The following is a 25,358-nucleotide window of genomic DNA, read 5'->3' on the forward strand; positions in this document are numbered from 1 at the left end:
AGGGCTCTAAGGCTCTGATTTTTGATCTGGTTTGTAAATAATTCCAGCCTCACTTCTCAGATATCCATTCTCAGGAATGTGACAGGCGCAGTAAAGGCCTGTTAAGAGAAGTCTTAAGGTCAAGAGAGTAGATAGATGGCTCGGATGGAGACCGAGCATTCCAGTGGAGCCACGTTAGTCTCCCGGCCAATGGCCTTTCCCTAGGAAGGTGGGCTCACCTTAAATTATGTTAAACAGATGGGAGACATAGTTAATTTCTGTTAGGAGAAACCCTATCTCAAAAACACAAAAAGAAAATAAAAGAGAAGAGTTTGTGGTTGGGCATGAAGGGATAGGTCAGCAATCCTTACTGCTCTCGCAGAAAACCTGGGTTTGATTCTCAGCACCCACACGGCTACCTCACAACTCCCCATAACTATATATAGTTAGAGGTGCTGCAATATCCTCTTCTGGCCTCTGGGTGTACATTCATGTGTACATAGACACATTTTAAAAAATTAAATTAAGGAGACTGAGGTGGGTACACTAGTGCATGCCATAATCTCAGTCCTCAGGGAGGCAGAAGCAGGAGGATCTCTGAGTTCAAGGCCAGCATGGTCTACAAAGTAAGTCTAGGACCATCAAAGATATACAGAGAAACCTTGTCTGAAAAAAACCAACAAGCAGAGACTGAGCCATGTGACACCTAGCTTTTATCTCAGTAGCCAGATACAGCCGCAGGTAGAACTCTGAGTTTGGGATTAGCCTGGTATACACAGAGTTTTAGGCCAGCCAGTGATATACAGTGACATTAAAAAACAAAAAATCTGGGTTGCTAATCTCATGTGTCAACAGTCTAAGAATGCTTTGTACATCACCTGCAAAGCATTCAGCCTCGGGATCCCCATGTTCTGCAGAGTATTTGCAAATCTCTCCTCCCTTCATTCCTGTGAAGTACGCGGTCTTCCAATGGCTCTTAGGCACACCCCAGAGCAGGACGCTGTGTTCCTTCAGACAGATAGGAAGAGACAGGAGGACCAAACTAACCAATATATACTGTCTGGCAGCTTCAAGAGACCCTTCCACCAAAGCTAAATTTGCTAACTGGCTGCATCTGTCTATCATCTGGTCCCAGATGTTCTCTGCGCGTGGTCTTTGGGTTGTGCCTCTGGATGAGTACATGTTACTTCAAAACTCTTGGGCAAGTTTGTTCAATTCCTACCTTCACTTTGCCCAGTGGTCAAGTTGAGGCCACTTTTGGTAATTTCCACTTCACCTGGTTGCCATAACAATGAACTGTAACAACACACATAAGTGTTCTGGCATGCAAAGTAAGCTTCAAAGTCACGTATCTGTAGTGTCGCTCTTTGAAGCAGAGTGCATTGCCAAATTCCTGGCACAAGTAAGAAGCATTAGGATGGTAGGGCATTTGCTTTAAATCTGTTCAAGGAAAATGTACTTTAAAATGTGGCAGTTGTAAGCTCTTTCTAGAAAACAGTCTTTAAATATCTTGGCTTGAACCATCACGTTTAATTGTCTTTTTTAAAAATTTTTTTTGTATCATATGATTTAACGTCATACTTTGGCCATTCCTTCATATATCCATTCGACAAAGGTGCCTATTTGTGCCAGCTAGTTCTATGTCAACTGGACAGAAGCTGGAGTCATTTTTGGAAAAGGGAACTTCAGTGAAAGACTGCCCCCAACAGTTAGCCTGTAGGCAAGCCTGTGGTACATTTTCTTGATTGATTATTGACGTGGGAGGGTCCAACGCACTGTGAGCAGCATTGCTCCTGGGCTGGTTCCCTGGGTGCTATAAGAAAGCAGGTTGAACCGGGCATGGTGGCACACGCCTTTAATCCCAGCACTCGGGAGGCAGAGGCAGGCAGATCGCTGTGAGTTCGAGGCCAGCCTGGTCTACAGAGTGAGTCCAGGACAGCCAAGGCTACACAGAGAAATCCTGTCTTGAAAAACCAAAAAAGAAAAAAAGAAAAAAAAAAAAGAAGAAAAGAAAGAAAGCAGGTTGAGCACGCCAAGAGGAGCAGGCCAATAACCAGCACTCCTGCATGACTGTGTGAACTCTTGTCTCCAAGTTCCTGCCCAGGTTGTGTTCCTGCCCTGACTTCCCTCAGCATTGGAGTGTGACCTGAGGGCTGTAAGCTGAAACGAACCGTTTCCTCCCCTTGTGGCTTTTGATCATGGGAATTTTTTTTTTTATCACAACAATAGAAACCCTAAGTTACGATAAAAACTTGTACCAGGTAACGAGTGTGTGACAGAACTCACCGTGAGTTTTGGGGACAATTATGTTAGCATTTGAACTTTGGCCTGGAAAAGCCATTGAGTATTCAGAGCTCAGTGGGCTGCTCTGTGGGAGCTAGGAAGATAAGAACGCTGAGAACAGTACAGACAACAGATGCCTGGTTTGTGATGGTTCAGAGGGAATTAAAGGCTCTAACGGGGTGTTTTATGTGCTATCTTGAATAAAGAATCTGTCGTTCTGGACCTGAAGAGTTGGAAGAGACAGAGTGAAACCTTTGCTTTGCTGGGACCACGGAAGTCTTCTGGGAAGTATTTCTTCAGGGTCAGTACATAGAAACTGTGGTCCAGAGGTAGCCCAGGCTGCACCTCATGCTACCCGCTGAACTTGGTATTGTGAAAGACTCTCCCAGGGTTTACTGGTTTTGAATGCATGAAGGAGCCCTGGAGAGCAGCTGGGGCTTCGAACCATAAGAGACCAGGCTAGACCAGTCCATCAGTGAATGTGCAGCATTGATAGCAGTGAGAACTGGATGGTTGAAGGGGTCATGGTGCGGAGGATTGACACCACACAGTAGGATCGGAGTCTCCAAGGAGAGCCCAGGAGAGGTTATTGGTGAAGGTGCAGCCCAGTTGCAGTGGAGTCCCTAGGGTTTTGGAGATGCTAGCGCTGTGGGACAACCACCAAGGACTCCATAGGGAGGGAGTGGAGTCGGGCTGAGCCTAGGAGACAAGCTCTATGTGCAGTGACAGCAGAGCCAGGGAGGCATGGCTGTCCAAGGCCCTGTGGAGGCCGCAACAGGATGGTTGAGTGGGTCCCAGAAGTCAAACGCTAAGCTATTTATGTGTTGGAGTTTGGTTTTGCTTTGATCAGATTGTGTCTGTGGCCGGGTTCTTCCTTCTTGGAGTAAGAAAGCATCTGACTTACTTTGCTCTTATAGGAGCCTGGAAGTTGAGAGACACTGAAGAGACTTGGGATGTTTTAGAGAGGCAATGACTATTTTAGAGACTCTGAACTTTGAAAGAGGCTTTGAATGTTTTTGAGAGTCTCAACATCTAAAGTGTTTGGATTTGTAAAGACTGTGGGACTTTTAAATTTTGGACTGTTTTCCATTGTGATATTAATATTGAGATCTGGGGGAGTGAATGAGAGGAAAGGTTATAGTTTACCATCAATGCGTTTCCGTGTCAAGTTGAGAAGGGAGCAATTGTGTTGATGAGTTTTATGTCAATCTGACACAAACTGGAGTCATTTTGGAAGAGAGAGCTTGAATGAAAAAAAATGCCCCGCCCAGCTGGCTTGTAGGCAAGCCTGTGGTACATTTTCCTCATTGATGGTTGATGTGTGTGGCCTGTTTTAGTCAGGGATTCTATTGCTGTGAAGAGACACTGTGACCACAGCAACTCTTATAACGAAAATCATTTAATTCGGAGCTAGCTTACAGTTTCAGAGGGTCAGCCCATTCATTGTCATGGTGGGAAACATGGCAGCATGCCGGCAGACACGGTGCTGGAGAAGGAGCTGAGAGTTCTGCATCTTGATCTGTATGTAGGCAGCAAAAGGAGACTAAGAGAGCCACACTGGGCATAGCTTGAGCATAGGAGACTTCAAAGCTCGCCCCTACAGTGACACACTTCCTCCAACAGGGCCACACCCACTCCAACAGGCCACTCCATATGGGCCAAGCATTCACACACATAAGTCTATGAGAGCCATTCCTATTGAAACTACCACAAGGGCCAAGCTCACTGTGTGTAGTGCTACCCTTTGGCTGGTGGTCTTGGATGCTGTGAGAACTTAGGCTGAGCAAGCCATAAAGAGCAAGCTAGTATGCAGCACTCTTGCATGGCTTCTCTATCAGTTCCCGCATCCAGGTCCTTGACCTTTGGACTTCTTGGCCTGACTTCCCTCCGCATTGGAGTGTGATTTGAGAGCTGTAGGCTGAAATAAGCCCCGTTCTCCTCACACTGTTTATAGTAATGGTTTTTTTGTTTTTTTTTTAAATCACAGCATTAGAAACCCTAAGGCAGCAGGGTGGGGTGGCTCATGCCTTCAATCCTGGCACTTGGGAGGCAGAGGCAGGTGGATCTTTGAGTTCAAGGCCAGCCTGGTCTACAAAGTGAGTCCAGGACAGCCAAGGCTACACAGAGAAACCCTGCTTTGAAAAAACAAACAAACAAACAAACAAATAAACAAAAGCCAAAAAGAAAGAAACCCTAAGGCACTAGTACATTGCTATGAGACATGGTTTTTGGGAAGGCGAATCCAAAGGTTGGCTATCAGAGATGTAATTTCTGCCATGAAGTTGCTCCCACTGTGGGCATAGCAACGAGACCATGTGAAACAGAGTGGATGAGAACTGTCAGAAGACACAGGACAAACTCAGTACTTGGAAATTTCCAACTCTGACTGCTCAGAAGGATCAAACCTTTTCTTGTATTTCCTCAGGATTTCTTTTACAGCTCTTAGGTCTTCCTTCTCCGCATTTGTGACCTGAAGTGTGGTCTGGCGGTATGGGCTGGTGGTAGAACTCTTTCCTAGCATTCACAAGGCCTGGTGTTTGAATTTCAGCACTGAAAAATCTTGCTGTCTGTCTGTGCTCAATAGATGGATCAGCAATTAAGATCCCTACCTGTTCCCCCAAAGGGCCAGGGTTTGATTCCCAGAACCCACAGGGCAGCTCATATTACCTGTACCTCTAGTTCCAGGGGATTTGATGCCCTCTGCTGGCATCCATAGACACCAGGCATGTAAGTGGTACACAGACATGTTGGAAATTTCCAACTCTGACTGCTCCTAAGCATCAAACACAGTTGGATATGACTTTCTCACATACTCTGGTGCCTCATGTTTGACCATTTTCCCTGGAGGGGGAGACCTGGCGGCACTCAGAGGAAGGACAGCAGGTTACCAAGAAGAGACTTGATACCCTATGAGCATATACAGGGGGAGGTAATCCCCCTCAGGAACAGTCATAGGGGAGGGGAATAAGGGGAAAATGGGAGGGAGGGAAGAATGGGAGGAGACAAGGGATGGGATAACCATTGAGATGTAACAAGAACAAATTAATAAAATAATATATATCTTGGGAAAAAAAAAAGAATCAAACACCCACATACATAAAACAGACAAAATTTAAACGGTATGTATGTATGTATGTATGTGTATATTTGCTTGTATGTATGAATGTATGTGTGTATAATGTATGTATGCATGCGTATGTGTATCATGTATGTATGTATGTATGTATGTATGTATGTATGTCTGTCAGGTATAGTTAGTCAGAACAGGCACATCTGTATTCCCAGCACTTAAGAGGCAGAGGCAAAAGCCAGGCACGGTGGCTCACGGTTTTAATTCCAGCACTTGGGAGGCGGAACTCCATGAGTTCAAGGCCAGCCTGGACTACAGAGCGAGTTCCAGGACAGCCAGAGCAGTTACACAGAGAAACCCTGTCTCAAAAATACAAAAACAAACAAACAAACAAAAACGCTGCTTTAATCCCAGCACATGTGAGGCAGAGGCTGGTGGAAGTTTGAGGCCAGCCTGGTACATACAGTATGTTTCAGCATAGCCAGAGCTAAATAGTGAGACTCGACTTCAACAACCAAACCAAACCAAACCCCGCCCAAACAAAACAGAAGGGAACTGGTCCAAATTCCAAGTCTTCTACCTTCTCCGTTGCTCTGGGAGGAGCCATGGCCACTGCTGTCTGGTTGTGTGGATGCCTTGGAATGTGACAGGTAAGGATAAGAGTGAAGACAGGAAGTGAGGGGCACTGGTTCTATATGTGTAAGGGTATTTTTTGCTAAGAAGCACAAAGTCAAGACTATTAGTGAATATGAAATGCATCTCAAACAGCATACTTTAAAATGTCCAATTTTTTTTGCATAGAGGATTTATTTGACACACACTGGAGGACTCATGCGGTACTAGGAGCCAAGTACTCTCGACTGGGACTATGTCAGGAATCAAAAATGTCTGAGTTTCTTGCCTGCCTCAAGTGCACACTCCAGAGAAGCTGGTCATATGTTTACTCTCCCAAAGGGACGGAGACAAAAAAATACATAGGAATTAAGGTGCTAAATCTGCGGCCTTTAGCATTGTATAGCAACATCCCTTAAGGGAATCCTTAAAAGTCCAGATGATGCTCAGGCCTGGTAGAGGTTGTCATGATCCCAGAACTCAGGAGGAGGAGGAGGAAAAAAGCAGTGAGAGTTTGAGGCCTTCTTGGGCTGCAGAATGAGTTAAACCTAGTCTCAAAAACAGAAAAATAGGCCTTCAATGTATCATATTCCAGGCAAAAAGATCGTTATGAACATGGCCCAACACAAATAGTTTTAAAAAAAAAGTGAGATTTCTTCATTTGTAATGATTTGATTTTACAGGAGAGATTTAACTTTACAGTTAAGAGACTGGAATTGTCAAAGGCCCTTGAACTTCTAGAATGTTAAAAAAAATTTAAAGGCATGGGACTTTAAAACTGTATTTTATATTGTGATATTGCTATTATGACATCCTGGGGCAAAGACAGGCAAGGTTATGGCTTAACAGTAATGTTCGTGTGGTGGGTTGTGCCAGTTAGTTTTTGTTGACTTGAGAAAAACCTAGGCATATCTGGGAAAAGGGAGTCTCAACAGAGGAGCTGTTGAGTGCATATGTCTGTGTGGCATTTTCTTGATGGCTGGTTGATGTAGGAGGACCCAGGGCCCTGTGGGGGATGCGATCCTTGGAAAGGTGGGTCAGAGGTGCCAAAGAAAAGATGGAGAGCGATCCAGAGGAAGCAAGCAGTAAGCCACTCTCTTCCATGGCCTCTGCTTCAGTTTCTGCTGGCTTCTCTTGAGATGGGCTGTGAGCTGTAAGGTCAAATAGACCCTTTTCCACCAAGTCCTTTCTGGGTTAGTGTTTTATCACAGCAACAGAAAGCAGATTAGAACACCGTACAGATTTTTGGTGATTAGATCTGTGTTAGGGCTTGGGAGTTAGGTTTGAAGGGACTGCTCATTTCATCTTCTCAGTTCTCAGAGTTAAAAACAACAGTAACAGCAAAACACAAAAGAACAAAACAAAACAGCCCGCAAATCCTATTATCACCACTTGGAAAAACCAAACCAAACCAAACCAAACCAAACCAAACCAAACCCAACCGCAAACAACCCCTCCCCCCCACAAAAAATCAAAATCCAAAAATCAATCCAGTGGTTAGAAATGAAATTTTTCTCACTTTCCCAAATGCTTAGGGGCAAGACTTTTTCTTTTCTTTCTTTCTTTTTTTAAGGACAAGGTATGGAACTCAGGCTGTCCTGTCCCAGAATTTGCCTTGAATTCTTGACCCCCATGCTATAGCCTCCCAAGTGCCAGGATTAAAAATGTGAAACATCAGTCTTTTATTTTTATTAACTTAGACTAGCACTCTAGAAACAAGGCTTTAAGAGCTGGAATATATGCTTGTATCTTGAAAGTTCTAGAAAGATGCACTATCTCCACCCTCCAACCCCAAACACTAAGGACTCTGGTTCTTCAACCACCGCCCCCCCACCCCAGTTATCAGACTGTGAAGTTTTATATGCTACCATACAATTATTTACTGTGTAATTTTTCAGTGCCTATGTATGATTTCTAACAACTGTGGTGGTGGTGGTGGGGGTCGGGATGTGCTGTATCCTTCCAGCCTTGGCAAGTGGAAGCTCTGAGGGTTTACTTAACGTCATGCTGAAGATGCCTGCGGAATCTTAACTTCAGCCTTATCCTCTCAACCCACCTCGGTGGCATCCTCACCTCTCTGAGTGGCTCCAACTCAGCTCCCTTTATCTAATAGATTCTCAAGTCCGTGACCAAAGAGGAACACGTTGGACATCATTAAAAAGTAAAAGAAACTGCTTGGGCCACTGCTGTGCTGGCCTTTTGGCGGCCAGAGGCTGTTCTTTCTGTCTCAACCTCACCAGCGCCCGGATCGCTGCGCCCCACCTTTGGGCGGCAAATTCCGAGGTGGCCTGCGCGCCTACGCGTGCGCAGGACCCGCGCCCTGAGGTGATCTTTACTCCCCAAAGCAGTCCTTACGTTCATCGTTCGTCGGCTTTTCCAGAAGCCAAAGAGGCTGGCCGCCGCCCCGTTGCTGGACGGACAATGAAAGGCTAGCCAGATGTCTTAGGCTGAAGGCCACGCTAGCCTTCGGCGTTTCTCATTTAGTCCGCAGTTTTCTCCTTGTCCTCAAAAGTTTGCTCTAAAAGTTTAACTGTGGGAGCGCCCGAGTAGGAGCGTTTGATGGGCACTGACAGGAACGCAGATAGCGTGCGTGGGACTCGCTAGTTTGGGTTCTCAGGGTCACAGAGACAAGAGCCAGGCTCCGCGTGTGGATTTGAAGCCCTGGGCGGGCAGCAAGCGCGGGAATGTGGCGGGAGGCAGCGGGGCCGCGGGAGCGATGGCGTGGCAAGGCACCAGCCGAGGGCGAGTTGGGGGGGGGGGGGACCCGGCTAGCAGGCAGGCAGGAGTGTGAGCCCCCCCCCCCCCGGCGCTGAATTGGTCTCCCAGCCCCCACCTGTTTGAAACGATTTGCGAACACCAAAGCCGGATTCTATTCTCTGCGTTCCAAAAGTTCTAAAGAGCACACGTGTTCCCCAAAAGGCTCTGGCTTGGGATGGCGACAGTGGAAGGGGAGCAATTCCAGGGGTGCAGGGAGAGAAGCAAGTTAGAGGCAATGGAGGGTCGGCCCTAGGACCCCGCGGGAGGCGCGTTGGAATCTCTCCCTTCCAGGAGGAGGGGTGGGGCGGGCCTGCCCGCGGGCGGCCGCCGGGCGCATGCGCGCGCGTCTCCTCTCCAGCCGGCCGCTGCGCTCCGCCGCGCGGAGTAGAATGAACTGTAACAAAACAAGCCGAGCCTTTGTATCTGCTTAAAGGGACCGCGGCCACTTCCCTCGCGTCCCCCCTCGCCCCCGCCCCGCGCCACGGCGTCTCCAGGGCTCCCGGCAACTAGCTTGGAAAGGGCTTCCCTCGCGCTGAGGAAGCGGCCGGCCGGCGCGGAGCAGGCGCGGCGCGTGTAGTGGAGAAAGCCGCGGAGCGGAGAGCGGGCCCGGGCGGCGTCGGAGTGGACTCTGGTCCCGGGAGCGCGATCGGCGCCGGAACGCGGACCCGGAGGCACCGGAATGCAAACAAAGCTCGCGGGCGCCCGTGCAGGGCTCTCGCCGGAGCCGGGAAAGTTTGTTTTATGATGGCTTGAGAGCGCGAGTGAGTCGGGCGAGGTGGCTCGAGTGGCTCGCTCCCGCGCTCCGAGAGATGCTTCTCCCGTGAGCCCGCCGCGCCGGGGGCTCGTGCTGTGGGGGGCACCTGTCTCTTGTTTTGGCAGTGTTTTTTTTTTTAAATTTTATTTTATTTTAGTTTTTCTTTTGAGGAGGGGCTTGTAACTCATCATGTCGAAAGTGATCCAGAAGAAGAACCACTGGACGAGCCGCGTTCACGAATGCACCGTGAAGCGGGGACCCCAGGGCGAGCTGGGGGTGACTGTGTTGGGGGGCGCGGAGCACGGGGAGTTTCCGTACGTGGGGGCGGTGGTGGCTGCCGAGGCGGCGGGGCTTCCCGGCGGTGGCGAGGGCCTGAAGCTGGCCGAAGGTGAGCTGCTGCTGGAGGTGCAGGGGGTCCGGGTGTCCGGCTTGCCTCGCTATGACGTGCTGGGAGTCATCGACAGCTGCAAGGAGGCCGTCACCTTCAGAGCCGTCAGACAAGGTAAGACGGGGCGTGCCTTTTGGGGGGAGGCGCACCCAGGAAAAAAAGGGGGGCGGCCTGAGGGGGCGCCGTTTGCTCCGAGTGCCGCCAGCCAAAGTTGAGGCCCGGGCCAGAGGCACGTAAAGTTGTGAGGTTGTGGGCTGCGCGCCCACCTGCGTGGTGGGCAGCGGTCCGGGTTAGCGCTGGGAAGCGGGGAGATGCTTCCCAGGCCTGGTTTGTCAACTTCTCCTCGCAGCCGCCCAGTGCTACGCAGCCTCGCCTTCACCTTAAGGCAGCTGGGGAACTTGAGGGAGGCAAAGGTGGACGCTTTCCCCGATCCCTTATGGAGATGGTGGCGTTTCTTGCCAGGGCTTATGTTCCCAGAACTGGCGGTGGAAGGGAAGGGTCTGTGTATGGCCGATTGGCCCTCTTCGATCACAAAATTGCCTTCACCCTGTAACCCCTCCAGGTGGGCGGGTTATGACCCCCTGGAGTCCTTAATCCGGCCGCCTGCAGAGGCTGCATTCACCCCACAGCGGGGTGACGTCTGTGTCTCCTCCTTGTGGATACATACGGTGGGGGAAGGGGTGTTTGGCTCTTGGCGCGAATCTAGTCCAAGTTTTCCCCAGCTTCCTCCTCCTCTTCCTCCTCGTCCTGCACGGTCTCCCCTATTGATGATGAGTGTTGATAGTTACAATTCATTATTAGCTTGCTATGTGAGGGGTTTTCTGTAAAGTGGTTTAATTGCACTATCTCATTCTGATTCACAACAGTGCTATAAGATCGACTTGTTTTTCTAAGTCCTATATTATGAGTAAGCCGGGACTGAGCTTAGGTAAATGACTTGTCCAAGGTCAAACAACTACTAAAAGTGTATGAGTCTTTTCTGTTAAACCTTGAGCGAGGAGGAGGAGGAGGACTTGAGGGGTGACCTCTAGGGACTGAGTTGTAGGGTGGGAGTGGGGGAGGGGGAAGCACATTCCTCCCCTAGAAGTCTGTAGGGGGGAGATGGGTTCCTTAAAGGCGGTTTTTTTGTTGTTTTTGTTTTTGTTTTTTTTTTTTTTTGTTTATGACTCGTGACAGTGAGAGATCACTCACTCTCAGTTTGGTCTGAGCAACGGTCTTGGTCTGGTCCTCTGTCTGGCCACCAAAGACTTAACTGCACTACGTAAAGGGATCCCTCCTGCACCCAAGCGCTGTGACGCAGGTTCTCCCAGATGAAAGCACCGGAGGAGGTGACAGAGTTGAATGTGGTGAAAAGTTGCCATATGTCCCTGTCAGGATGACAGCAGCTGAAGGAAATGTGTCAGAGGAAAGCCTGTCTGAGGGAGCCCATGCTCTGAGCCCCAGGCCTCTTCCAGATGACCTGAGCATGGGTGCAGTATGTGTGTGGGTAGCCTAAGAGCCAGACTTCTGCGCCTGTTGGGAGCTCAGAGGCTGCTACCACCTAACAGTTGTATCTTGGCCTTAGGAATTTCTCATAAAATCATAACGGAGAAAGTGTGCAGAACAGTGCTGGTTCACACACAGTCAGTGCTCAGTAAAAGGGAGGTTATCATTGTTGTATTGGACAATGAATTTGAGCAAATAGTTATCTCTCCTAGTTAGCAATTTAGTGCCAGTTACCTGGGTGATTATGACTTGGTAGCACTGTTGAGAAAACACTATGTCAGGCATTTATTGGGAGCAGCATTAGGTTTGAGTTCAGGGTCATTTTGCAGACGTTTTCTCATCTAGTAGAGTGTCTGCGTGGTGTTTAATGGCTTCTGAAACTTACTGGCCATGGGCAAGAAGCTGCCAGAGCTGAGCCCTTCCTTCTACTGTTCAGCAAAGATCCTGGAGCGAGCTAGCACTCTGTCTCTGTGTCTCCGTCTCTGTCTGTCTTTCTGTCTGTCTGTCTGTGGTTTGTTGGAGCTGGAGAAAGATGCCTGTGGACTTGGCAAGCTATGTGTCAGTTCCTGTCTTTTGCCAACAGAAATGATTGTGAGGGAGAGAGTGGGCTTACCCGCCTGAACATACTTGCAACAGGCTAGCAGTGGCTTGGAATCCACTACACTGTGAACACTATTGCATGTGGTAATTATGTGGGCACAGTTACTGTTAAATGTCTACCTTACAGTGAAGATGGCCCTAGGAACCATTTCAACCAATTCTTCCTTCTTGCAAAAGTGATTTAAATTATGGGACGTTTGTATCTACCTTTCTTTGATACTGTGTCTTTATTGTATCAGGTAGGCTAAGTTGGTATAGGGGACACATGATACTTTTGTGGTGTTTCCATTTTGAGTTAGCCCCTCACAGGGAAGCAGTCACTTTGGGTATTTGTCTGTGGAAATACCTTCTTGTGGGAGAAGATTCTACTCTTTCTCTTGCTCATCAGTTCTCTGGAGAGACTTAAGAACCAAAGTAGCCTATAGTAAATGGTATCACATGGGTAGGACTGGATTGTGAACCAGACTAAATGAACCCACCAGGCCAGAGTTCCTTCCCTTTAAGTGGAGAGGAACTCCACTTACATTGCTCATAAAATACCTGAAAATACTGTAAATGTATGTATGTTAGTTGGATCTGTGTGTGCATATTATTTAAAGAAATCAGACCTTTAAAATATGGAATTAGGGCTGGAGAGATGGCTCAGTGGTTAAGAGCACTGTCTGCTCTTCCAAAGGACCTGGGTTCAATTCTCAGCACCCACATGGCAGCTCACAACTGTCTGTAACTGCAGTCCCAAGGCATCTGACACCTACATACCAATGCACATGAAATAAAACTAAATAAAAATTATAAAAATATGAAATTATAGCAGTATTCAGATTTTTAAAAACTAATAAACTTTAATTTTTATTTATTTATTTAAAAAATTTATTTATTTGTTTTTTTTTTTTTCCTCTCTCTGTGTAGCCCTGGCTGTCCTGGACTTACTTTGTAGATGAGGCTGGTCTCCAACTCACAGAGATCCACTTGCCTCTGCCTCCTAAGTGCTGTACCACCACGCCCAGCTAAATAAATTTTATATACAAACATAAAAATAGGGGCTGGAGAGATGGCAGGATAGTCCAGGGTGGCCTTGAATTTGTGGTCCTCTCGTCAGTCTCCAGAGAGCTGGGACTGCAGGTATGTGCTGCCGTGTCTAGTGTATTCCAATGTTTTGATACTTGTATATGTGTTGTATGAGGCTAGGTCAGATACCAGGTGTCTGCTTTAATGAACTTTGGCATATGTTCCCATCATGCAAGGGAAGACACAGGATATTCTCATCCTTTCATGATTCTTTCCAATTAATCCCCTCCCAACACAGGGTGTTGATTCCTCTTATTATAGATTTGTATGTTCTTTTACTTCATAAAAGTGAAATATTACAGAATATACTACTGTATGTCCTCTTTTACCCAGAAGGTTTTGGAGAGTGTGTGTTGCATTCTTCGTTCTGTGGTTCCTTTTCATTGCTGCGTAGTATTTGCTAGGATGTACTTTGCCATTTGTTTTTGCTTTTGCTTCCAGGTGCACATTTGACTGTTACAAATCAAGCTGCTATGAATGTCCTGTTCTTTGCCAGGCTTTAATCTTGTCCATGTTGCATTTAAATCACTCTAGTGTTTTTGTTTTTTGGTTTTTCAAGATGGGTTTCTCTGTGTTAGTCTTGGCTGTCCTGGACTCGCTTTGTAGACCAGGCTGGCCTTGAACTCACAGTTATCTGCCTGCCTCTGCCTCCTGAGTACTGGGATTAAAGGCATATGCCACCATGCCCGACATCACTCTAGTGTTTTAGGGAAAGAAAGTAATTATGGAATAGGAGGTAGCTAGTCTTTATTAAGTTCTTACATTGGAGTTTGCCAGGACAATGGGTGTTTAGTACATGTGAGTCCTGGGTTCACACTGTAGCTCTGGTACAAACCAAGAAAGCAAATATGTCAGGTGGTATGCTAGCCCAGCACTGTGTGGGCATTCTCTTCTTTAATCCTTTGAACTTGACTCAGATGGTGGAAACGTAGGTTCAGAGAGATTGAGTAACTTGCTAAGAGCCCTAAAGGTGCCGCAGAGGTAGAGGGGTGCACAGCCCAGAGCCATGCCAAGGCCTCTTCCTAACACCTGGGACACTGGCCTGGAATTGGAGTTCCCTAACCAGCCTGTCTAAGCTGTTCTAGTCAGAAATGTAACTCCTGCCTCCCAGGGTGCCCCTGACTCAGCATCTCTGGGCTGGGGTCCTTGTGGGGGCGGGGGTCGTGACTTATTGCCTAGGACAGAGCCCAAAATAGTGAAGATGGACAGAACCTCCCTGATCCAGAACAAGGTGTGGCAGATCTTGCAAAGTCACCCTCTGTGGGCCTGAATTTCCCAGTGCCAGGAATAAGTGGGTACGCGTCCCTTCAGACACACTGCTCTCGTGAAGTGCTGGGCCGCGAATAGCTCAGGCTCAGACGTTTAAAACTGTCTGATTGCAGCTTCTCAAACGAGTATATTATAGCTCACGCCTTTTCATATTTTTGTGGATGAATTTGTGGTTTTGAAAATTACTCAGGAACTGAAATTGTTCTCTCCCCGCCCCCCTCCCTTTAAAGGCCAGTAGAGACAATAAGTAAGACAGTTGAAAATTCAGTCATTGCCACCAACCCTTTCTCCTCACCACAGGGAGGGGCTCGTGGCCACATAGCGTTGGATGCAGTTCTGGGTGCAGGTTTCATTCCTCCTTGTGCGCCTCTGGTTTTGATGTTGTGTGTTTGCGTTGATGACTTGGAATTTATGACAACGGCTCTCAAAATAATTCTGTGACCATTTCCCCTTCCTTTCAGAACACACTGCTATGTTCATTCTTGGTTTCTTCCTTTCCTGTGAATGTCTGATCTTGCTTCCTTTCCCCCAGATTGTCCCCAAATCCACTCCTCTTGTTTTCCCCTCACATTTCCCCCCTGTTTTTATTTTGTTTATTTGTGTGCGTGTGCATGATGTGTATATGAGTGCGTGTCCATGCCACAGCCGCCATGTGCTCCATCTGGCTGGAGAATAACTTTGTGTAGTCAGTTCACGCTTCACCTCTATGTTTTCTCTGGAGCTGAGCTCAAGGTTTCAGGTGTGTGGATTAAGTTAGTTCACCCACTCACTGCACCCTTTCACCTGCCTTCTCTTTGATTCTTTTTTTTTTTTCAGACCACATCTCACTATGTTACTCTGGTTGCCTTTAAACTCACTATGTGGTGCAGGCTGTCTTCCCGCCCTCAGCTTCCCTCATGCTGGGATGACATGTGTGCACCACTGTGCTTGGCTTTTGACTCCTTTTTAAAATGTTAAATTATTCATATATATCTATATCTCCTTGTGTGGGTGTGTATATGTGAGTGCAGGTGTCTGCAGAGGCCAAAGGTGTTGGATCCCATGGGAGTTAACGATCCCCCTGATTGAAATGGGTGTTGGGAACCAAACTCGGCAAGAGGAGCTCTGGCATCTCTCCTGTCCCTTGGCTCTTATTGTTCCCAAATCTTCAAAGAGACCTTCATTGACTCATGTTCATTCCTTAGTGTTATCTCCTAAGATCATTTAAGAAAAAAAAAATGTATTACAATTACTTAATTAGGTATGCATCTTTGTGTGTGCTCACGGGCATGTGCGTGCTTGGTACTCTTGTGGAGGTGGAGGGCAACTTGAGGGAGGGAGTTTTCTTCTTCTACTGTGGGTCCTGGAGAGGAAGCTTGGGGCATCAGACTTCAGCAGCAAGCACCTTTGCTGCTGAGCTGTCTTGTCTGCCCTCTTCCTGAGACCTTGGTGGTCGCGGGGAGACTTGGTTTGCTGCAGAACAGGAATCGGGAAGAGATGCTTGATGTTGGTTTTCCTAGTTCAGTCTGAGCTGTGTCCAGGCACAGTTTTCAAGGTGTGGTTCTCTTTAATGTCCTTTTCCTTGCCAGTGAAAACAGAAGTTTGCCTGTATTGACCTCTGATCCCAGTGCCTAAAACATTACCTGACATTCACTAAATAGGAACTCACTGTCACTTGTTACACTCACGAGGACATTTCCCACTGTTTATTCATACTAAGATGAAATGTTTTCTGTGACATGCTCTCACTGTGCAGCCCTGCCTGGCCGGGAACTCTATGCGGACCATGCTGCCTTGAACTCACAGAGGTATGCCTGCCTCAGCCTCGTGAGTGCTGGGATTAATGGTGCATGCCACAACGATGGTGTCAGATATGTGTGCAACTAGATTAGCTGTATCACCTGCCTTTCCTCTCTCTGCCTCTGCTCATCTTTTCTCATATAAAATTTTAATGCTTTTCACTTTGTTACTACCAGTCCTTCCAGTTAGCAGACTCCCAGTGTCTATTTCTTTATTCTGGGCGACAGTGATTGTCAAAGCCTAATGAGTTATAGTCAAGTGTTTCTGCCTGTTGACTACTAACCGAAGTTTAACCAGTCTTTAGATTTTAACTTCAGATGCTCAGTGGGCGGGGCTTCCTGCTCAGGTCATTGGGCCAGTGCCGGATAATGATGCTTCACCTCTGCTTTGTTGACGCTTTGTTACTGTGAACAGTGTCTATTTATTTACCATCACCCACAGCAAGTAGACTCTTTGCTCTCTAAAGCGGCATTAGCCCTTTCTCTCACTCTTAAATTATGCTTTGTGTTTATTTATGTATTTTTAACTTAAACCTTGGAAAGCCAGTGTATTTTTGTTCTTAGCGCCAAAAGACCCTTCTCAGAGGCGTATTTTTAGTGGATGTTGTCGAATGCGCCATAGCTTTTATAGGAAAGGAACTGTATGAGGACAGGCAGCCCACGCTGTGTTGTTCTTTGTGACTACCCTTTGCCATTGGCTGTGTTATTTAAAATAGAGTAACTTGCCCTTATGAGGCAATGGCACACAGTTGGCTCACTGCGTCTGTTGGCATTCGGCATCCCGCTAGTCTCGGATAGCGGAATTGATGATATCCACCAAGGGGAATTAAGTGGTTTGTAAGAGAAAACATTCTGACATCTTCTTACCACAGGTTTTTACATGAAGGATGTTGCTGTATAAACAGCGGTTATTTAACGCACAACACCACCCTGTGATGTTAGTGGGTCTTTCTCTGAGTGTTGCGTGTATGTGTAACAGGATACACTGAGTTCTGTACACACAGAGGGAGAATAAAGGCTGTCAGATTTGCTAAGGGCAGACACGCGTGCCCTAAAAAGTAGGTTACTGACTCTTTCCATGTCTGTAGCCTACAAGATCTGCAGCCGTGCGCCCCCCCACCCCACCCCAGCTTTGTCCTGCTGCACTTGGTGGGTGTCTGCACCGTGCCTTGTTTCTTGTGATTGCCCGTAGATGTCAAGGTTGGGTCTGCCTGTTGATTTTATAGTCTGGGTCTCTTAGAAAAAGTCCAGTGTGTTCTGACTCTCACCTTCTCTGAAGGCATGAAATACAATTAGAAAATGTATTTAAACGGTGGTTTTTTTTTTATGATTAAATAGTAATCATCTGTTTTTATAGCTCATCAGTTATATAATAGAGCAGTCCATTATTTATGCTCACCTCTGTACTCCCCACCTCAGAGGTAAAGGCAGAGTTCATAGAGAAACGTCCCAGGCCTGATTTCTCTGGCCCTTGCCATCACTTCTTCATCTTTGCCCACACTCTGCAGGTCCCCACCTACACATCTGACAGACTGGCTCCTTCGTGAACTTTAAGCTTTTCTCAAATGCCACCCTCTCCAAGAGTTTTCCTCTGCTCATTTACAAGGCACCTCACCGCTGCCGCTTGTCATTCTGTGGTCTCCCTCCTGTGCCTTATTTTACCCTGGAGGATGCAGATCGCTTAGTTGCCTGTAGGATCTAAGTTCCAGGAGGGCGGGGATTTGTTTGCTTTGCCACTGGTGCTGTTTCCCTGGTGCTGAGGATGCTGTACGGTAGTTGTTCATATATTCGCTGAATGTTTACCGTCACACTTAGACACTATAGCAGATCTCTTGAGCCTGCTGGGTTGTCTCTGCAGATTATGAAAATGTAGATAATTCATCCCGGTCTGCGTTAAGTTCGGTGTGACCTTTAATGATCACACTCTGACTGAAGCTGAATAGGCTTAGGTCTGTGGTCCAGAAATACTTTTGCAGACAGCTGTCCGGGCCCGCTTCAGTTACGCTTGATATTATGGGTTTTTATAGCAAACACATTTAGTCCTTTGTCTCCCACCAAGCATAGGAGAATAGGATATGTTAGAGTCTCCTTGGGCTCAAAGATAGAGTTTCACTTGCATTTTCAATCTTAGGAGCAGCTTCTTGATTTTAAGGCTAATTGACTGCTGAATGTTTGTGGCAACAATGCTTAGAGTCACCGGGTGGTTGATCTAAACCTGAGACTGGAGGCCACTGGAGACATCCTAAGGCTCTCATTGACATAGCAGCCCTTATACACCCAAGTCATTGGTTTCAGTCTGGGTTCTACCCATCTGCGCTTTACCATGGTGTGTTCTGTAAAGTGAATTTCTAGGCGCACACCTGATATTAACCTTTTTTATTTTTTATTTTTTATTTTTTGAAACAGTCTTTTTACTGTTGCTTGGATTTGACTGAGCTTTACTGTGTGAGCAAGGCTGGCAACCTTCCTGTCTCAGCCTCCCCAGTGATTATTTGAATGTTAATGGCTTATCTGGGAGGTGGTCCTAGGAAACACAAGTAGGAGGCGAGGTGACTAACCTGGTGTTTGAAATTCTTCCTTACATTGCTGAGGAAGTATTCTTGGTTTAGGGCAGCAGCTTCTTGCCAAGCGTAGCAGGGGAGTTAGTGAATGATGTTACTCCTCCTGTGGTCGGTGAGAGGTTCTTCCTCCTGGCTATGTCTGTGTGCTTTTTCTGTAGCCGCCTCCGGTGTTGGGAGAAAGAGTTATGTAAGAAAATTATATTCCCATTGCTGAGGTATCAAGCCGACTGTTATTGCTAAGGTACTAAGCCTAGCAGAGTCGACTGTGTGTGTGCTTTTAATGGGTCCCAGTTATGTTTTCTGCAGTAAGGCTAATCTTTTAGTTTGTTGTGAGATAAGGCCTGCGGCTCTTTTTATGGACAGAGGCATGATGGCGCAATTAAAACGTGCTTGCTCATATGCCGATGGTAAGCCGTGTTTCAAAGTTATTGCTATATGCGGTATTAACTGGACTGTCAAAGTGCTTGTAGACTGAATAGCAATCAGCTGATGGGTTGTAATTAAGATTTTAGACTCAGTCTGGCAAGTGGAGAAGCTGGGTGTTAGAGGGCGAGCTGCTTCACCTCTTTGAGCCGTGATCGCCCCTCTGAAGATGAGGCTGATGAGAGCACTTGCTCTGTAGGGGTTGGTGGAGGAATGAGATGGAAGCCAAGAGAATCACATCGCTCTGGGCCTGCACAGAGTGACTGCTCAGAAAGGGTTGGCTTCTGTTATTGTTCCCCAATTGAAAGCGCTTCAGGGAGAAGAAAGGTTTTTCAGTGGGGATGGAGATTTCAGCACCGAGCTCTCTGCAGGAGCGGTTCACGTCCAGAAACAGCCTTCATCCTTCTGCATGCTTTGCGTGCTCTTTCTAAAGGATGGGTTCAGACAAACCGGAAAGAAGCCCGGAGATCTCCCGTGTGTTTGGTGGAGGTCTGCGCCGACACGGCCATGGGTGAGGAGTTGATGCTAACCATTGTTCTGAGGTTCCCGGTTGTGATGAGATTCAGAGAGATGGCAGATTCTTTATTTCTTGGTGTGCCAGGTAGGCCAGTACCAGCGTCAATGGTCCTTGAGATTGACACCAAGGTCCTCTGATTTTTCTGGGACCTTGTCTGGGCTCCCAAAGTAAAACTGTCTGGGGGAGGTAGTAAGGCTTAATGGTTAGTTATGCAGGTTTGAAGTCAGTCTGCCTGGTTCTTCCTCTTCTCAGTAGAGAGACTATGGCAGGTTAATGGCAGAATGTCAGCTCTCAGCTGACAAAGCAAATGATCCCTGTGTCATAGGGTGGCTGTCGCAGTTAGTTTTTGTCAGCTCAACACACACCTGGACACAACTAGGAAGAGGGAATGTTACTGCAGAAATTGTCTTCATCAGGTTGGCTTGTGGAGCACATCCTTGACAAATGATTGATGTGGGGAGGCCCTGGCGCACTCTGGCCATGTTATCCCTGGGCAGCCTGTGGTTTCTCCGCCAGCTCCTACCTCCAGGTTCATGCCTTGGCTTTTGGTGATGGTGGGCTGTGTCACCTGTACACCAGATAAACCCTTTCCTCCCCAAGTTGCTTTTGGCCACTGTCTCATCACAGCGACAGAGAAGCAATAATGTAGTGGCTGTGAGGACCACATGAGATAGTGCATGTTAAACGCTTAGTGTTTTCCCCGGTTTGTAAGTAATAATGATGAGCCGTGGTCGCTTTTAGTTGAAAAATGGAGATCCAGCATTTAGTTCCCTCTGAACTGGGCAAATTTTTGCTTACCCGCCCTGGGGAAATTTGCTAGTGTGTAGACACATTTTTTTTTCATGTCTATTAAGGATTGTGAGGTACTGAAACCGAGTAAATAGAGGCGAGGAAAGTGGCTAAGCATACAGTGTACAGGAAATGTACCAAACCCATCACTAAGGCTGAGGTTGAGAAAGCCTGCTCTGAGGCACAGCTTCTTAGATAGACTGGGAATCTGGACTAGGAGTTGTAAATTAGTGATTGTAACTCCTGTTTACCGATCTTAAGAACTTCTCTGAGTCTCAGGCCAAAGAGTCTACTTAGCTGTCTTATCTTATTCTCCTTTTAACCGTGAGAAGTATATCTGCAGAGGCCATTAGTCACTGACAGTGAGACTCAGGCTTGCATTTGCCTGGTTCTACCTGGTCCTGCCTGGCTACCTTGGCCTTCCGTATTACAAATGTCTTGGTCCTATATCCTGGAGTCCTTGTGTCTTTATGTTGGGGGATTAATGTGAAGGTACCTATTTTAGACAGGTGCCAGACACAGTACAATATGCTTAGTGACCTCATTGAAAACAGTTCTAGAAATTAAAAAAAAAAAAAAACCTCCCAAATTTACCAGCCGGAAGTCAGAATGTGCTATGACATAACCGTAAGCAATTCTGTTTATCTGCCATAGGCTCCTGCTCTTTATGATTTATGCCACCAATCCTGTAATTTCCTTCCTCATTGTGGGTGTTTTTCATGCCTGTGCCTTGTAATTGTAAATCTGCTCGACTGTCTTCTTTGCTGCATGTGTGTTTCTTGTAGGAAGCATCCTTGTTTTGTGCATTGTATAATCTTTGCTTTGTGTAAGTACTCAGGAAATCTCTGTTGAAATTTTCAGAGGGTTAAAAACTCAGCATGATTTTTACATAAAAAATTCTTGCCTAAGATCTTGTTGGCGAGGAAATTCACTTTTTATTTTTAAGGCATATTAAATATACTTAGCCATATGTCTGACTTTGCTGCGATGATTTAAGATGGTTGTCTGCCAGTTGTTGTAGCATTTTGAACTGTAGAGAAAATATTGAATTAATTGTGTTGGAGGTCTTAGCGTGCCTTTATTCTGGCCAGATGTAAGCAGCAGTTGCTTATGTAATGTGGCCATGGGAGGCACCACTTTGGCCTGATTTAAATAGAGTCAGTATCTTACCACCTGGATTCTTGGCGAGACCTTGGAATTTACATCTGATAGAGTGTGTTCATTTCCTCCTCCAACCATCAGCCTGCTTCGGTCTGTGTGCCTTGGTTAAGAATTCAAAGCTCAAGTCGTTAAAAAATAACTTTCTCTGGTGTTGGAGCATGTATATTTTATTTTATTTTTAAATAAAAATATAATCAAATGCCACTGTGACCTTTTATAACTATTGATCACAATGTATAGTTGATCTGTACATCATCAATCTCTCTATTTTTTCCCCACATTTACACAATATGTAGACTCCAGAAAGATGTTAATGGGGAAAGAAAATATATGATTATGACTTAATATTTTACCCCAGAGACGTGTATATATTAACATTGTGATTTTATCTATCTGCCCATGCTTATACACACACATACACACTCACACACACACCTACACATACACACTCACACACACATGTACATACACACACACACACACACTCACACACACGCGCACACACACTCACACACACACCACACGCACACACACATACCACATACACACACCACACACCCATCACACACCCACACCGCCCCCCCCCCACACCAGGGTTGGGTGGGGCTGAGAACTACCTTTTTCTTTACTAAAATGGAATTGTGTAATACTACTTGGTGGAATTTTGTACCTTATAAAAATAGTTAACTTCTTAAAAAAACAAAACACAACTCTCCTCCCTACAGACCCCAGGATCTTATATAGCCCTGGCTGGCCTAGAACTTGTTATGTAGATCTTGCTGGCCTCAAACTCAGGAGTCAGACTGCCTCTGCCTCCTGCCTCTGGGATTCACAGTATGGGCGGGCGTCTCTGCTGATGTAGTACATTTTAAAAAAAACACACGTAAGTTTACTTAAACACTCCTGTGGCTGTGTGGTCACTCTTCAGTGTGTTCTCCTGCATTGAACACCGGCAGTTACATTATTTTCACTTGTTTCATAGTTTCTACCCAGTCTTGATACATATCTTCCTGTCTATGTGCATTTTAGTGGACAAGTTTAAATACTTTCTTTGAACAAATGTTGAGAATTAGTTTTGTGAGCTCATGTGAATTTTTCTTCTGAGTTGGGAATAGATCAGGTTACAGCCTTGCCTGTGCGCGTGAGAACCCTGTTCGTCACTTACCTCCCTTGCCATGTCCAGTGTGGTCCACTAGAGTTGGTGTTTGTGGCAGTCATGCTGGGTCCATGTACTGAGATGGTACTGAGGATCTGAAGTGACAGAGGCTGGGGTCAACTGGATGGGTTTACCTTGCTCAAAAGCAAAGGTTCCTGATCTGCTGTGGTCACGTGTCATGTACTAACATTGGTCCAAGGTCATTAACTCTTTCAAGAAACCACAAAAACTTGGAGTTTATAAAGACATAAATTTCACCCATTTTGTTTTGTTTTGTTTTTTGAGACTGGGTTTCTCCGTGTAGCATTAGCTGTCCTGGACTCACTTTGTAGATCAGGCTGGCCTCAAACTCACAGCAATCTGCCTGCCTCTGCCTCCCAAGTGCTGGGATTAAAGGCATGTGCCACCACCGCCCAGCTAAATTTCACCAATTTTTAAGTACTGGTTCAGAGGTCTTTCAAAAACATGGGTGAACCAAATAGACCACATCTGGGAGCCATATTTGTCCTCACATGACAAGTGTGCAGTGCTTCCTCTATGCATTAGTCCCTCATGGGAGCCCGTCACATTTCACCTCTTTAAGAGTAGCAGTCCTGTTTCTTATGTCTATGTTCTTAGGGCCCAGGATGATGACCAGCTCACGAGAAAGGCCAAGAAATGTATGTTGAAATGAATAATACATTCTGGAAGTGGATTAGTTTGGCACGAGAACGTCTCCATGTAGGCTCATTGAGGCCCAGCTGGTGACAGCTCTCCAATTCCAGTTGAGAAGAGCTGGGGAGAGAGTATATTTTGACAGCTGATTATAATCTTTGGAATATTCTGTCTCAGGGCCCTGGTCTGCTGAAACTTAGAACTGGGTGCAAAAAATCACATCTTGAAATTGACATTCATATGGATTTGAATTCCCAGTGTGGGAATAGGATCTATTTTCTGCTTAGAGATGATTTCACTGTGAAACGTATAGCCTTATAAATAAAAGAATGAGCAAGCTAAGCTCTGTGCTTGCTGCTTAGGAATGGTGCAAGCATGCGTGTGTGTGTGTGTGTGTGTGTGTGTGTGTGTGTGTGTGTGTGTGTGTGTGTACACAAGTATACGGGTGTGCCGGCTAGTTTTTATGTCACCTTAATACAATCTAGAGCTGTGTGAGAGGAGGGAAGTTCAACAGAGGAAACGCCTCCATAAGACTGGACAAGCCTATAGGCCATTTTCTTAATTCTTGCTTGATGGGGGAGGGCTCGTCCTTGGCTGATGGTCCTGAGTTCTATTAAGAAAGCAGGCCAAAAGGAGTGAGCTCCATGGCCTCTGAATCAGCTCCTGCCTCCAGGTTCATTTCCTGTTGGAGTTCCTGACCTGACTTCCTTCTGTGATGAACTGTGATAAGGAAGTGCCAGAAAAATAACCCTTTCCTCCCTAAGTTGCTTTTGGTCATGGTGTTTCATCACAGCCATAGAAACCCCAATTAGGACAGGTACTAGCCACATTTCCCCTCGTTACTGTGTGTGATGGGTGAACATGTGTGCGCGCGCCAGTGCACGCTGTCCCTGTGATGGGGGTTTTCTAAACCTGGTGGGCGGCCGGTCTCCCCTTCTGCACTCCTCTACAGCGTCTCTTACTGGCCTTTAACTAACCTAGTACGAAGACCTGTTTGTCTTTTTCTGTCTCCCCAGCATTTGTTTCTGTCTCTCCAGTACTGGAATTGCAAAGCACACCATCATACATAGCTTTACAAAAAAAAATGTGGCTTTTTAAAAAAAAATGTGGGTTTTGATGATTGAATTCAAGTTCTTATACTTTAAACAACTGGGCTGTCCCTCTAACCTGGAAGGTTTTAAAAGTAAAGGAAAGAGCCTGATACCATCTTTTTTTGACTACTTTACAGATAAGTCAGGATTCCAGCCTTTCCTTCAAGGGTAGACATGGTGTTAGAACTTGGTGGACCTCTGGGGCCTGTTCTGCAGTGCCACTGTTGCACGGTACAGTTTTGTGTTTTGGATGCTGTTGTCACCCTTGCCACTCTCCTGCCTGCATAACGGGCTGTTCTGCATTACATAATTGATGCTGAGCACCAGCTTTGCTGCACTAGCTGAGGGGCAGGACTCAGTATCTCAGACCAGAGGCTTAGTCAGTGCAGTGTTTCGGTCGAGGAGCCAAGTAGATCAAAAGCTGCAGTTGGCAGTGAAAACCAATGCAGACTTAAGACGCGTATGTGTGTGTGTGTCTTTCCTTCGTTGGTCACTTTCCTTCCTTCTGTACCCCTCTTAGAATGGAACATTCTGGTAGACTATCTAGGAATTCAGTTTTGAGGTAGGATAGTCTATATGTAATTTAAAACCTAATGCACGAGACAGAGCTAAGAGACATTTTCAAACTGAGACTAATTTATGGTCCGATCAACTTCCTATGTTTTCAGAGCCTTGTTTGTGGCACCCAGATGTCCTCATCCTGGCTTGAAATCTGTCCTTAGTCTGTCACTTTGAAATGCTCAAAGATGAATGCAATGCATATATGCCATTGTTGCTTTGGCCTTCATGATCTTTGGAAGAATTTCTGCCCTTCTCTCTGCGTTGTTGAAGAACCCAGATGTGCTAAAGGGTTGATCCAAAATTACTCACCTGCACTGTGTGTGGGGAAAGCACGTTTGCTGTGGCTAGATCTATAAAGCTGCCCAGCTGATCTGAGGGAATCCCAGGTGAATATGTAACTAA

The 25,358-nt window shown here is 46.4% G+C and overlaps 1 protein-coding gene and 1 long non-coding RNA gene across 24 annotated transcripts in view; both read left to right on the forward strand.

The window, feature by feature from the left end:
• Nucleotides 1–9,148: 9,148 nt before the first annotated feature.
• Nucleotides 9,149–25,358, forward strand: part of MAGI1 (membrane associated guanylate kinase, WW and PDZ domain containing 1) — a 620,267-nt gene continuing 604,057 nt past the window's right edge. For 19 of the 23 annotated variants that reach the window (XM_084765498.1, XM_084765516.1, XM_084765520.1 and 16 more), the window contains exon 1: nucleotides 9,152–9,957. In XM_084765498.1, coding sequence (XP_084621624.1) covers nucleotides 9,645–9,957 — 313 coding nt within the window. In that variant the 5' untranslated portion in view covers nucleotides 9,152–9,644. Of the gene's footprint in view, nucleotides 9,958–25,358 lie in introns of all 23 variants that reach the window. The other 4 variants (XM_084765515.1, XM_084765511.1, XM_084765512.1 and 1 more) reach the window with 3 other exon arrangements.
• The window catches only part of LOC311588054, a 253,196-nt gene continuing 240,707 nt past the window's right edge, over nucleotides 12,870–25,358 (forward strand). The window contains exon 1 of the long non-coding RNA XR_014776066.1: nucleotides 12,870–19,538. This is a non-coding gene — a long non-coding RNA (uncharacterized lncRNA). The remainder of the gene's footprint in view (nucleotides 19,539–25,358) is intronic.

The sequence above is a fragment of the Acomys minous genome (genome assembly GCF_964271855.1).
Source record: "Acomys minous genome assembly, chromosome: 17".
NCBI classification, from domain to species: domain Eukaryota; kingdom Metazoa; phylum Chordata; class Mammalia; order Rodentia; family Muridae; genus Acomys; species Acomys minous.